Raw genomic sequence first — 13,507 nt, forward strand, 5'->3', positions numbered from 1 at the left:
GCTTCTCTGCTGGAGAAGCTCATCAGGAACAAAACCTGCCACAAACTCTCGGCACACAGCAGCAACAAAGTCAGCTTCCTGGTGAGGACTGCAGAAGGACAGGAGAAATGGCCTGGCAGTGCTACAGGCTGCATTTCAGAGGTTAGCCAGAGGATCTGTGGACTCTCTTTGCATGAGATGGATTTTCTAGTAAGTAGGACTGATTGCATCTAATAAGCCCTTTATGATTTCTTCATGATACTTTAACTGAAGTGCAAACAGCAAATAACTAACCCACTTAGCAACGTAATACATTCAAACCCCCTCTTAATTAGGAAATAAATGAAGTTAAAGCCTGAGACTTTTCTGTCTGAACAGAGAGGCATCAATCTAGCTATGGGGATTACAGTATAGTTTCAAAGCAAGATTTTGATCATCACAGACACAGAAATAAATACTGTGGCCAATGGAAATGCCAGACAAAACTGTGCATGAGGTTGAGTCTTCCCCTGCTACTATTAAATATTCAGCTGGCCTTGCCTGGTGTGCTACTGTAGGACTGAGATCGTACCCCACTCCAAAATGATGGAGCATTTCAGTCCCTTTAAGTAATGATTAAGTTACAGCGTGGTCTAGCTGTATGTCAAAGTCCTATAGTTCACTGCCCAAGCCCCATCTAAGATCCCCCACAGACAGCTTTGTGTTTGCATTTCTCAGTTTATACTGAAAACTAAGCAAGCTGTGATTGTTTGAACCCTGTTTAAAACTGGTGCCTCTGTTCCCTCTCCCCTAGCACAAGACAGACTTCATGAAGGCTCCCTGCAAGTGAAACCATCTCCTGTTTACTTAGGCTTGACACAAGCATTGGTTGAAATATTTAATCCAACAATCCTCAACTTTGTACAACAGCTGAAATATGTGTAATTAACTCAAAAACCTTTGAAGTAAAATTTAACTTCAATAACATGGGGCTAGTTCACTGCCACTGCTGTTGCATAAGGTGAGCATTTGGCTCTCCTGGCAGGGACCAGCCGGTTAGCAACGGGACCCGGCTCTGTCACAGGAGATGGCCACCTTCTTCTCTGACCTGGTGAGTAGCTGGCCACTTTTTCTCAGGGCTCTGGTTTACAAAAGGCAAAACTAACATGTTGCTAAAGATCCTTTAAAATGACAAGCTCTTTTGGTACAGAGACAATCTTGCTCTTCTGCATTTAAGCATCATTGAGATAAATGGGGCTCGGAGCCAGAAAAATCATGATGCGTGGCTGCAAAGCCTCTGGCCCTGCACACCTCTGGCCTAATGAGAGGCTGATGGAGCACTTCCTTTCTGATCTGCAGGTTCAGTTCCGGGGACTATTTCAAATGATCCTAGTGCTGGGAATTGGTGGCAGTTTCCCATATGGTTTCCACATTTCTGTCATCAACTACCCTTCGGTGGTAAGTAGCCCTCTGTCTGATGCTGGGAACACAAAATAGCTGAGGGGCGAGCAACTGATGTCGTTTACCTGGACCTGAGCAAGGCCTTCGACACTGTCCCACACCACATCCTGGTCTCCAAACTGGCGACACCTGGGTTTGATGGGTGGACCACTAGGTGGATAAGGAACTGGCTTGATGGCCGCACCCAAAGAGTGGCTGTCAATGGCTCCATGTCCCAGTGGAGGCCAGGGACAAGCAGAGTCCCTCAGGGATCAGTCCTGGGACCAGGCTTGTTCAACATCTTTGTGGGTGCCATGGACAGTGGCATTGAGTGCACCCTCAGCAAGTTTGCTGATGACACCAAGCTGTGTGGTGCAGCAGACAGGCTGGAGGGAAGGGAGGCCATCCAGAGGGACCTGGACAGGCTGGAGAGGTGGGCACAAGCCAATCTCATGAGGTTCAACAAGAGCAAGTGCAGGGTCCTGCATCTGGGTCGAGGCAATCCCAGGCACAAATCCAGGCTGGGCAGGGACTGGCTGGAAAGCAGCCCTGAGGAGAGAGACTTGGGGGTGCTGGTGGACGAGAAGCTCAACATGAGCTCTCAGTGTGCACTTGCAGCCCACAAAACCAATCAGATCCTGGGCTGCATCAGGAGAAGTGTGGCCAGCAGGTCGAGGGAGGTGATCCTCCCCCTCTACTCAGCTCTGGTGAGACCCCACCTGGAGTACTGTGTCCAGTTCTGGAGCCCCTATTACAAGAGGGATATGGACATGCTGGAAGGTGTCCAGAGAAGGGCCACAAGGATGATCAGAGGGCTGGAGCAACTCTCCTGTGAGGACAGAGTGAGGAAGTTGGGGCTGTTCAGTCTGCAGAAGAGAAGGCTCCGAGGTGACCTCATTGTGGCCTTCCAGTATTTGAAGGGGGCCTACAGGAAGGCTGGGGAGGGACTTCTCAGGATCTCAGGTAGTGATAGGACTAGGGGGAATGGAATGAAGCTGGAGGTGGGGAGATTCAGACTGGATCTGAGGAAGAAGTTCTTCCCCATGAGAGTGGTGAAGCCCTGGAATGGGTTGTCCAGGGAGGTGGTCGAGGCCCTGTCCCTGGAGGTGTTTAAGACCAGGCTGGATGAGGCTCTGGGCAGCCTGATCTAGTGTGGGGTGTCCCTGCCCATGGCAGGGGGGTTGGAACTAGATGATCCTTGTGGTCCCTTCCAACCCTGAATGATACTGTGATACTATGATACTATGAAAATGGAAAGCCTGAGCTCTCCATAACTCTCCAATTCATTGAGCTTGCAGCTAATCCATCTATGCCTCTTCTTTGGCTATCAGTAACATCCAGTGCATAGAGAACTTTTTCATCTTTAAAGAACAGGATGGCATTTCCTGGTTTAAAAGTTTCTGCCTCCAAAAGAAGGCAGAAAATGTGCTTTTAGTGGACTTCCCAGAAGCTTACACACAAACTCGAAGATTTTGCAATGTGATTTTGGCTAACTTGTTTAACTGCGAAGGTTACTCTCAGAAGCCTAATATTAGACCCACAGGCTAGATCTGAAGTACAACAGCTAAATAATATGAAGGGACCATATTATCCAGTCAAATACAATTTTATGTTTTTCAGCACATCAGGAAGTTTATTAATGAAACCTGGGTGGAGAGACACGGTTTCCCGCTGCACCCTGAGACAGTCATGCTGTTGTGGTCCTTCACTGTGTCTGTTTATGGGATAGGAGGATTACTGGGGAGCCTCTGCTGTGCCTACCTGACTACCAAATACAGGAAGTAAGTGTTGCCTGTAACAGCCCCAGCAGTACAGGGAAGTATCAAGTCTGATTGCAGTCAACTCATTTGGTTTGCTGGCACATCCACCACTTTCGAGTAGCAAGCAGCCTTGTATCTTGTTTGTCTGCCCTCCCCAGTGAACATCCAGAGGCACTCTGTAAAGGCAGCATTCACCAGCAGCCCATCATGGCATCAGTGCCTCTGGGAGTGCCTGGGGAGTCCCTGCCCCATGTTCTCTTTGTGACTCTCATAAAGGTCTCCCAAGCTTTACACCCTCCCAAAAATGAGCTGTGTGTCTTGTGCTGTAATACTTTACATGCAGTTACTCTAACCACCTGTGTGGAAGCCATCCTTAGGAGTCAAAGAAGAGTCAGATTTCCATTTAAATACACTAATCTGGGGGCAATGCTGTTACATTAAACATTCAGATCTAATCTAACAAAAGTGTGAGGAGAATAGAAACAAAACAATTGATTTCCTGTAACTGCTCTGTAAAGATGCAGTGCCAAAAATCAGCACCAAAAGCTATTCTCCAAGAGACATCTCTGTCGTTGACAAGCTACCGTACTGAAAGTCAGTTTGAAACTATCTTTCCCACTGGATGGAGAAAGGATTCCTCACCAGTCTGGTCTGTTCTCAGTGCCTTGTGTGTAACACCACTAATTTCATTTACAGAGAAATTGGCAAACATATCTACTTGGTGTGACCCACTTAAAGATCTGCTCCACAACCCACTGATCCAGAGGCCCCTCATATGGGTCTCAACAAACCATCTTAGCCTGCCTGCAATTGTGTTCTTTCCTCTCAGGTAAGTGCCCCCAAGAAGTTTCTTGTGGGACACTGCCTCATCCCACACTCTGAGGGTCTCCCAAGAGTGGAAGCAAGATCAGGCACTTCTCCCATGGGTTGTTTAGCACATGATAACCTAACTGCTGAATCACAGCCTTCTCAATACAGGATCTCTGTGAAGCCTTGATGTGGACACAAGGACTTTTGTCTAGCAAGCAACATGGCAAAACAACTGAGTGCAAAAGACTTTAATTTGAGCCTGAGACATCAAGGCTCTCAATATACCAGCTCACAGTTCACACCAACTGTCTTTAAGAACTCTTTCTTCCATCTCAGGTCACAGCCACTGAGCCAAGAGTGACTCTGATATGAGCCCTTCTAGCATGGGAACCACAGGCTCATTCATTCTGGGGAGCAACCTGACATTTTCAGACTTGATGTGGCCCTGGGTAGCCTGATGTAAGTGAGGTGTCCCTGCTTATTGCAGAGGGGTTGGACAAGATGACCATAGACGGTCCCTTCCAACCCAATGCAATCTGTGAATCTTATGAGGCACTAACAGTTTTAAAACCTTGCTGAGAAGCTGAGCCAGTTGGTCTCTTTCAGCGCTGGAAATTCTGATGAAGTCTTCCAATCATTCAATTTCTAAGTTAAAAAAAAATATTAATGGATTGAAACCTAAAGGCTCCTGAAATGCTAAAGAATGACTTGGAGCCCCTGTTACAAGAGAGGTATGGACATGCTGGAAGGTGTCCAGAGAAGGGCCACGAGGATGAGCAGAGGGCTGGAGCACCTCTCCTGTGAGGACAGACTGAAGGAGTTGGGGCTGTTCAGTATGGAGAAAAGAAGGCTCCAAGGTGACCTAATTGTGGCCTTCCAGTATCTGAAGGGGGCTTACAGAAAGGCTGGGGAGGGACTGCTCAGGATCTCAGGGAGTGATAGGACTAGGGGGAATGGAATGAAGCTGGAGGTGGGGAGATTCAGGCTGGACATGAGGAAGAAGTTCTTCCCCATGAGAGTGGTGAAGCCCTGGAATGGGTTGTCCAGGGAGGTGGTCGAGGCCCCGTCCCTGGAGGTGTTTAAGCCCAGGCTGGATGAGGCTCTGGGCAGCCTGATGTAGTGTGGGGTGTCCCTGCCCATGGCAGGGGGGTTGGAACTAGATGATCCTTGTGGTCCCTTCCGACCCTGACTGATTCTGTGATTCTAATCTATGATCCTATGACTTAGACTACCCAAAGGCAAAACTCTTTCAGCCATTCCTCAGAAGAGCAGGCATGGCTGTAGCATGCTTCCTGTCACAGCAAGGTTAGTCTGAAGAGTACACAGAGGCTCTTGAGAGGATCTCATTTCACACTGAATTCTCATGGGATAGTTTTTTAAAATTATTTTTACCTGTTTCTTTCTTTCTTTGTTTCAGAAAGAAGTGCCAGATGGGCACCAACCTGATCATGCTGATAGCTGCACTTTTCATGGCCTTCAGTAAACCAGCCAGATCCTTCGAGATGATTTTGGTGGGCCGCTTTCTCTATGGCATTGGGTCAGGTATGGGCTAATGCCACATCCTTGCTGTGCCAGGACTGCCTCCACAGGCACTGCCGCTCCGGGAGCAGGGGGGTTCATACTGGTCAATAGGAGGTTGAATATGAGCCAGCAGTGTGCCCAGGTGGCCAAGAAGGCCAGTGGCATCCTGGTCTGTATTAGGAACAGTGTGGCCAGCAGGAGCAGGGAAGTCATTGTGCCCCTGTACTCAGCACTGGTTAGGCCACACCTTGAGTCCTGTGTCCAGTTCTGGGCCCCTCAGTTTAAGAAGGACATCAAAACACTTGAACATGTCCAGAGAAGGGCAACAAGGCTGGGGAGAGGCCTTGAGCACAGCCCTGTGAGGAGAGGCTGAGGGAGCTGGGGTTGCTTAGCCTGGAGAAGAGGAGGCTCAGAGGAGACCTTCTTGCTCTCTACAACTACCTGAAGGGAGGTTGTAGCCAGGTGGGGGTTGGTCTCTTCTCCCAGGCAACCAGCACCAGAACAAGAGGACACAGTCTCAAGCTGTGCCAGGGGAGGTTCAGGATGGAGGTGAGGAGAAAGTTCTTCACAGAGAGAGTCAGCTGTTGGAATGAGCTGCCCAGGGAGGTGGTGGAGTCACCATCATGGGAGGTGTTTAGGAAGTGTGACCGTTTTAGGCTACGCCTTTGAGAAAGGGACAGTTACTGCAACACTCTGGCTGAATGTTTTGGTGTGAAAAAGAAAACAAAGATATTCTAAACGAATTTCATTGGTAGATTGGTAGAATGCAACTTTAGTTTTAGTTTAGTTTGAGCCTCTGGTTTTTTCTCAGTCAGTCTGTCTGTTTCAGTCTGCCTGGGCAGTGGCTGTCTCTCTGACCTTCAACTAACGAGATAGGAAACTAATTATTTTCTTCCCTTCACATACTCTTTGAGCTAACAGAATTTCCTCCTTCATAATTACTTCTCTCTCTCTAACCCTTTTTGGGAACAAAGGGAGGAAGGGGGAGAAGGGGGCTTTGGGGGACCCCTCCTTGCTGGAGGAGGGGCAGGATTTCTGTGTTACATTCTTTGCTGTATATTTTTGCATGTATTGTAAATACTGTATATTCTGTATATATTCACTGCACTTCAGCCTGCCTGTAAAATATAGCTCTTCCATTGTTGCTTCTCCAACTGAGTTAGCTGTGGGTTTTGGGGGGGGGAGAACAACTTCTCTCACCACCAAAGGAAGAGACTGGATGGGGCACTTGGTGCCGTGGTTTAGTTGATTAGATGGTGTTGGATGATAGGTTGGACTCGATGATCTCAAAGGTCTCTTCCAAGCTGGTTAATTCTAATTCTAATTCTAATTCTAATTCTAATTAATTCTAATTCTAATTCTAATTCTAATTCTAATTCTAATTCTAATTCTAATTTTATTTCTATTTCTATTTCTATTTCTATTTCTATTTCTATTTCTATTTCTATTTCTATTTCTAATTCTAATTCTAATTCTATTTCTATTTCTAATTCTAATTCTAATTCTAATTCTAATTCTAATTCTAATTCTAATTCTATTTCTAATTCTAATTCTAATTAATTCTAATTCTAATTCTAATTCTAATTCTAATTCTAATTCTAATTCTAATTCTAATTCTAATTCTAATTCTAATTCTAATTCATTCTAATTCCAATTCTTAAATCACGTCCTGGGCACTTGAGAAAAGAGAAAGACATCATCCCCTTTTGCAAGAAACTGTAATCTAAATAGCAGAGTGAATGGAGGCAATGTGAGAGAGGGTGGGGGCAGACAGGGATGCTTTTCTACGTATTTTAACAGCCATTCATCCTCTCCTATGTTCAAGGTTTTTCCCTCAACATACATCCTCAGTATGTAGGAGAGATTTCACCCAAGAGGCTGCGTGGATTTACCAACTCCACAGTTGCTGTTTTCCTGACCCTGGGAAAACTGACAGGACAGGTTATTGGACTACGGTAAACACTCCAACCTTTCTAGCAGGTTACACTGAAAGCAGCAGCAATCTTTCTACAGCCTTGCCCTCTCACCCAGTCCCTGACTGAGAAACCCTCTCATCTTCCCCAAAACAGGCCTTAGCTTATGCCAGAAGAATGGTTTTGATCATATTTGAAGCAAACAAGTAGTTTTAAACAGAAAACTACTTATAATCTATTTTTTCTTATTTCCACACCCTTTTATGCTGGTTTGAGCCTTAACTGGGACTTAAGAGCTCAGATGGGGGCCAGGCTGAGAATCCCTCCCCTGCTCCCCCCTCCTCTTTCCCAATAGAGAGGAAAAGAAAGGAAAGGAGCAAGTCCACCATGAAATAATTTGGATTCGGCTTGGAAGTAGAGAGGTAAAGAATTTTTCTTTAGACAGTATATATATACATATGTGTATATATGTGTATATATGTATATAACAGGTAGGTTTCACAAGTGTAAGGAACAAGGATGGCTGGGAAAAAAAGAAATATGAAATACAAAACCAGTCCTTTGCAAAGGCATGGGTGTAGCAGGGAAGACCACGTGGCAGAGAAGCAGGGGAACCGGCAGCAGTCCTCATCCAGGCAAAAGACAGGGGCCCGAGAGAGCTAATGGCTGCAGTGTCCTCCTTTTTATACCCTTGCTGGACAGGGAGGGGGAGTGGAACAGATTAACTGTTTCCCAGGGGGAAAACACCCTGCAGGGAGAGCAAGCCCTCCCCCTCCCCTGCTTTCAGGATGGGCGTAACCCATCACACCTTTCTACCAGGGGACATCCCATTAAAAAGTTACTCACATGAAATGTCTTATCAAGGTATTTTGATTCTGTGTCAAAGCAGTGGCCAGATGAGTCTCCTCAGCTCTCCAGACAATATCCTGGACCCCAGTGATATTTAGAAAGGCTTTCAAAATGCCAAATGAGTCCTTTAAAATGGTCAGAAATAAAAACAGCCAAATTTGTGAAATCTGCCAAAGTAATCAGTTCAGGTTTTGGCTTCACTGCACCCTTGAATGGAATTTGATCGATCTTCATCACTCAGAAGAGACTTCCTGTAGATTCTTTCCATTGTTTCAGCATGATTTTGTTTCACATACACTTTCCAGGGAGATTTTAGGAAGCGAAGTTTTATGGCCATGGTTGTTATCATCTGTTGGACTTCCAGCATTGCTTCAGCTGGTTACCCTCCCATTTTTCCCTGACTCACCATCCTACCTCCTGATACAGAAGGGTAATGAGGAATCCTGCAGGAAAGGTAGAGTGTCTGCTTTCCTCACTTACTTCACTTGGTACGCTAGAGAGACAGCCTCTGTAGAAAACAAGCAAGCAGGGCAGAGCTGTGCAGCACAGTGCAGTGCCCTGGAGGAACAGCAGTGGCAGCTCTGGAGAGACAGCTGAGGTACCTACAGCAACAGAATCATAGAATCATAGAATGGTCTGAGTTGGAAGGTACCTCCACAGGTCCTCTAGTCCAACCCCTTCTGCAGTCAGCAGGGGCATCTTCAACTAGATCAGGTTGCCCAGAGCCCTGTCAAACCTCACCTTAGATATCTCCAGGGATGGGTCCCCAGTCACCTCCCTGGACAACCTGTGCCAGTGTTCCTCAACCCTCATTGTAAAGAACTTGTTACATCTCTATGAACCTGGGGGCTCACTCTTTCTGGTTTAATAAGTTAAGACAAGACACATGCATAAATAGTAGCATGTCTAACAGTTCCTGGTCTTGTGGGAACTAATTTGTCTCTAAAGGAAATGGTTTAGGTAGTTGATACTGAAGTGTTTACTTGAATTATAGAGAAGTCAGCTCAGCAGTAGAAAGTTATGCTAAACTGACAGCCAGAGAGACAAAATTCTTCCAGTTGCCTGCTGCCCCAGACCCAACCAGATGGCAGAAGCAAACAGCACCAACACCACCACCTATGGCAATGGACAGGCAGACTGAAGATTTTAAGGTAATCATTCATAATGGAGCTACACTGGTGGAATAATTCAGTCCCCCCCATTTTCCCCAACAGCCATCAGGAAGCTCTGGGGAGAAGGAGACCATCAAGCAGAAATTGATGACATTTTGAAGGAGAAGGCTGCTGCCATGACAAGCCCAAAAACCCTGCGTGTCCTGGAAGTCATCAAAGAGCCGTCTTTGCGCTGGCAGCTTTACATCTTGGTGACTCTCGTGATTGGCTTGCAGCTCTGTGGGATCAACGCAGTTGAGTGCCCTCTCTACCCCCAGAACAAGAGACAGCTCCAGGCAGTGTTACTAACCCCCCTCAGTTAATGCCACTGCACCAGCCTAGCCCTGCAGCACAACTGCAGCACTTTTGTCACAGGGGCATTTCCTCTCCGCATTTTTCAGATATACTTCTACTCCTTTGAAGTGTTCCACACAGCCAAGTTTGAGGAATACCTGATCCCATACGTGTCCCTGGGAATTGGGTTGTGTGAGTGCTTATCCTGCATCCTGTGTGTAAGTCTTTTCAGACATGAGCTTGAAGGGAAAAATTGAAATATCCAATCATTTCCTTACTTATTAACTGGCATTGGGGAAGTTTGTGTAACCTAAGACACAACTTCCTGCCTCTGCAAAACCACAAGCAGGATGAAAGGCAGATCCTTTCCCAAGTTATTTGCCTGGCTGGATGCTTTCAGACTCATTTTGACTCAGTAAGATAATTTTCTGATGTAGTGGGTGAGGTGTGTAGGCATGTGTGTACAATTTGAGAGATATCAGCATGTGAGGAGTGGAACTGTCTACCAACAGCCTAGGGTTGACTAATAAGCACAGATCAGTTAATAGAATCATAGAATGGTTTGGGTTGCCTTCCAAAGCTCATCCAGTCCAACCCCCCCTGCAGTCAGCAGGAACATCCTCCACTACATCAGGCTGCTCAGAGCTTTGTTGAGCCTGACCTTGAATATCTCCAGAGAGGGGGCCTCAGCTACCTCCCTGGGCAACCTGTGCCAGTGTTCCACCACTCTCATAGTGCAGAACTTCTTGCTAACATCCAGTCCAAATCTGCTCTTCTCATTTCAAACCATTGTCCCTCATCCTATCACTGCAGGCCTTTGCAAACAGTTGCTCTGCAGCCTTCTTGTAGCCCCTTCAAGTACTGGCAGGCTGCTATTAGCTCTTGCCAGAGCCTCCTCTTCTTTAGCCTGAACACCCCCAGCTCCCTCAGCCTGTCCTCACAGCGAAGGTGCTCCAACCCCCTGAGCATTTCTGTGGCACTCCTGTGAACCCAATCCACCAGATCCATGCCATTCCTGTAATAATGAAGTAACTTTGAAGAAGATAATCAAATTCATTAAGGCTTAAGAGACTTAAGTGATATTCATTTCTGGCTATTATTCAGATAAGTCTTCTGCAAAGAACACACAGGGAGGGGAGGGATTGTTCAATGGGAGAACTGGGGTTCATGGCCTGTGGGGTTTTTTTCCAGAGCACCCTCATAGACCGCTTTGGGAGGAAGGTGCTGCTGTTGGGAGGATACATTCTGATGTGTTCTGTGCTGGCACTCCTCACTGTGACCTTGTCCCTGCAGGTAAATAGGTAGCAGCATTCTGGCTGCTCACCCAGCATCAGCCTTCCTTTCTGCTCTTGCACACCTTACAGGCTGTGCATGAATGCTTGGCTCACTGGCAGGCAATGAGCAGAGCTCTACTGTTCTGCCATGGATCTAACAGTTTGCTGCCACTGCTTTCTCACTTCTAGCATCAGTTTTTCTGGATGCATTACTTCAGTGTCATCCTGATCTTCCTATTCGTTATCTTCTATGGAATTGGACCATGTGAGTACATGGCTGGCAATGCTGGGAGGAGATTTTCTGTCATATTGGTTGGTGATACCACTGGCAGAGGAAGAACAGAGTGGTCCCATGGTAAAAGTTTCTGTGAATTAGGGAGGGAAAAGCAGATTCATGCAAGGGGGAGACAGGAAAAAGATGGAGGCACCTCAAATTGTGCCTCAGTGATGACAGGATCTAAATCATTTCAAATGCAGGACTATCTTCTCCAGAGGGTTTGACACAGAAAATTCAGAACCATTTTTAAAGCACTGAGCTACAAACAGGATTCTAGGCACTGCCAGGTATATCACAGTCATCATCTTCACTAATTTTGAGAGTTAAACCTCATGCCTACCAACATGCTTCAGGTGGAAGCAGCCACAGGAGCCAAAAGGTCAGCTGGCTTTGCAAATTACTGCACTAGTAATGGCCACTGGTGCAATACAGAACTGGCACCAGAAACAGGAATCCAGTAAGCACAAGAGAAACCTAAATTGAAGGCTCAAGGCCTCAATGAACATCTGTAGTCCCTTTCTGGAATCAAGGTCTTTCGGTCTCCTAGCAGAGGCCACCTGCCAGCAGGCCACTGATTCTGCCTGACTGCCATTTTCTGCCACTGCCATCAGGAGGATCTTCAGCAGGAGCAAGGTGCACTCGGGAGCTAAGGAAGCCTGCCTGGATGCTGTGCTGGGCACTCTTCTCTGGGGGAACCTGCTTTAGCAGGGGGGTTGGGTTAGATGGTCTCAAGAGGTCCTTTCAAGCCCTCCCATTCCATGATTCTGTGAACCATGTATACCAGGTTTGTGTTTTGCCTTTCCTTTTCAGCTGGAGCCACCATATCTATCTTGGTTGAAATCTTCAGCCAGTCATTCAGACCATCAGCCTTTCTGATTGTTGGCTTCATCAACTGGATGGGACTCTTCATACTTGGGATGACTTTTCCTGTGATTGTTGTAAGTGACTCTAACTGGATCCCCCCTTCCAGGCTGAATCCACTTCTGAGTGCTGACAGGGAGCAAAATGATAGCAATAAACTGCAACAATACAAAAAGCATAGCTCTCTGTCCAAACACCAAACCTGCTCGAGAAGCCCCAGGCCTGCGAGAGGAGCAGCAATTGGATTCAGGTCACATGTGGCCAGTGGAAGCTCCTGGTTTGATACCAGTCCTGATTTGTGTGCTGAGCACACCTCTGAATTTAAGAGACTTACCCAAGGACAGGGAAATAGAAATGAGATACTTATTTTTCTTAGAGTGTCTCCCATTTCTGCTTGCAGGATCACCTTGGACCCTTCAGCTTCCTTATCTTTTTGGGAATCCTTGCCTTAGCAGCAATTTTCGTCTACCTGTATCTCCCTGAGACCAAGGGGAAGTCAATCATGGAAATAAAAGCCGAGTTCAACAAGCTGAACTTTGGGAAGAAAGAAATCTCAGTCACTGAAAAGAACTTGCCTAAGGAACAGTTGTTCTGCACCAAACTCTGAATGTTCAGAGGAGGGATTTGCATCTCTTAGAAAAGACAGGAAACAATGCTGCAATGGAACTGAAAAGGAAAGATTAAATCCAGACTGCAAGCTCTTCTGTCTCTTACTCCTTTCATTTCTTATCATGTTTTTAAACACAGATACAAATTCCATTATGCCACAGTTTCAGTTCTGGATGATATCTAAAGGCTTCTACAGGAAATTTCACCACTTGGTTTTAAGATATATAATTTTGTTTTCTCTCAAAACCCCCCTTTTATGCTCATCTAGATGAAATCACTTAAAAAGACAAACCAAGGGAAGGGAAGATTAAGAAGGTTAAATGATCCTCAGTCATGAGGTTGAGGAAACACTGAAGTCTGAAATATGCACCTAGCAGGCTGATAGAGGAAAAGTCAGAGATGTGTTTTGAGGTGACCTGAGCAGTGAGTCACAGAATCACAGAATGTTAGGGGTTGCAAGGGACCTCCAAAGATCACCCAGTTCAACCCCCCTGCCAGAGCAGGATCACCTAGAGCAGGTCACACAGGAACATGTGAAGTGTGGCCAGCAAGTCAAGGGAGGTGATCCTCCCCCTCTACTCAGCTCTGGTGAGGCCCCACTTGGAGTACTGCCTCCAGTTCTGGTGCCCCTATTACAAGAGGGATATGGAGGTGCTGGAAGGTGTCCAGAGAAGGGCCAGGAGGATGATCAGAGGGCTGGAGCACCTCTCCTATGAGGACAGACTGAAGGAGTTGGGGCTGTTCAGTCTGGAGAAGAGAAGGCTCCCAGGTGACCTAATTGTGGCCTTCC

The 13,507-nt window shown here is 46.5% G+C and overlaps 1 protein-coding gene across 2 annotated transcripts; it reads left to right on the forward strand.

The window, feature by feature from the left end:
- The first annotated feature begins 984 nt into the window (after positions 1 to 984).
- Positions 985 to 12,793, forward strand: LOC137450518 (solute carrier family 2, facilitated glucose transporter member 11-like). Of its 2 annotated transcripts, XM_068157134.1 has the most exons (12): positions 985 to 1,069; positions 1,318 to 1,416; positions 3,019 to 3,179; positions 5,386 to 5,510; positions 7,315 to 7,444; positions 8,557 to 8,705; positions 9,466 to 9,656; positions 9,804 to 9,914; positions 10,888 to 10,989; positions 11,160 to 11,235; positions 12,058 to 12,185; positions 12,509 to 12,793. In XM_068157134.1, the coding sequence occupies exons 1-12, from the start codon at positions 1,046 to 1,048 to the stop codon at positions 12,713 to 12,715; spliced, it is 1,503 nt and encodes a 500-aa protein (XP_068013235.1). In that variant the 5' UTR covers positions 985 to 1,045; the 3' UTR covers positions 12,716 to 12,793. The 2 variants fall into 2 exon arrangements, with proteins under 2 accessions (XP_068013235.1, XP_068013234.1); XM_068157133.1 differs by lacking the exon at positions 985 to 1,069 and having other exon boundaries at positions 1,291 to 1,416.
- Positions 12,794 to 13,507: the final 714 nt, after the last annotated feature.

The sequence above is a fragment of the Melanerpes formicivorus genome, unplaced genomic scaffold (assembly GCF_026170545.1).
Source record: "Melanerpes formicivorus ecotype bairdi unplaced genomic scaffold, bMelFor1.0.p_v2 SCAF_36, whole genome shotgun sequence".
Classification (NCBI taxonomy): Eukaryota; Metazoa; Chordata; class Aves; order Piciformes; family Picidae; genus Melanerpes; species Melanerpes formicivorus.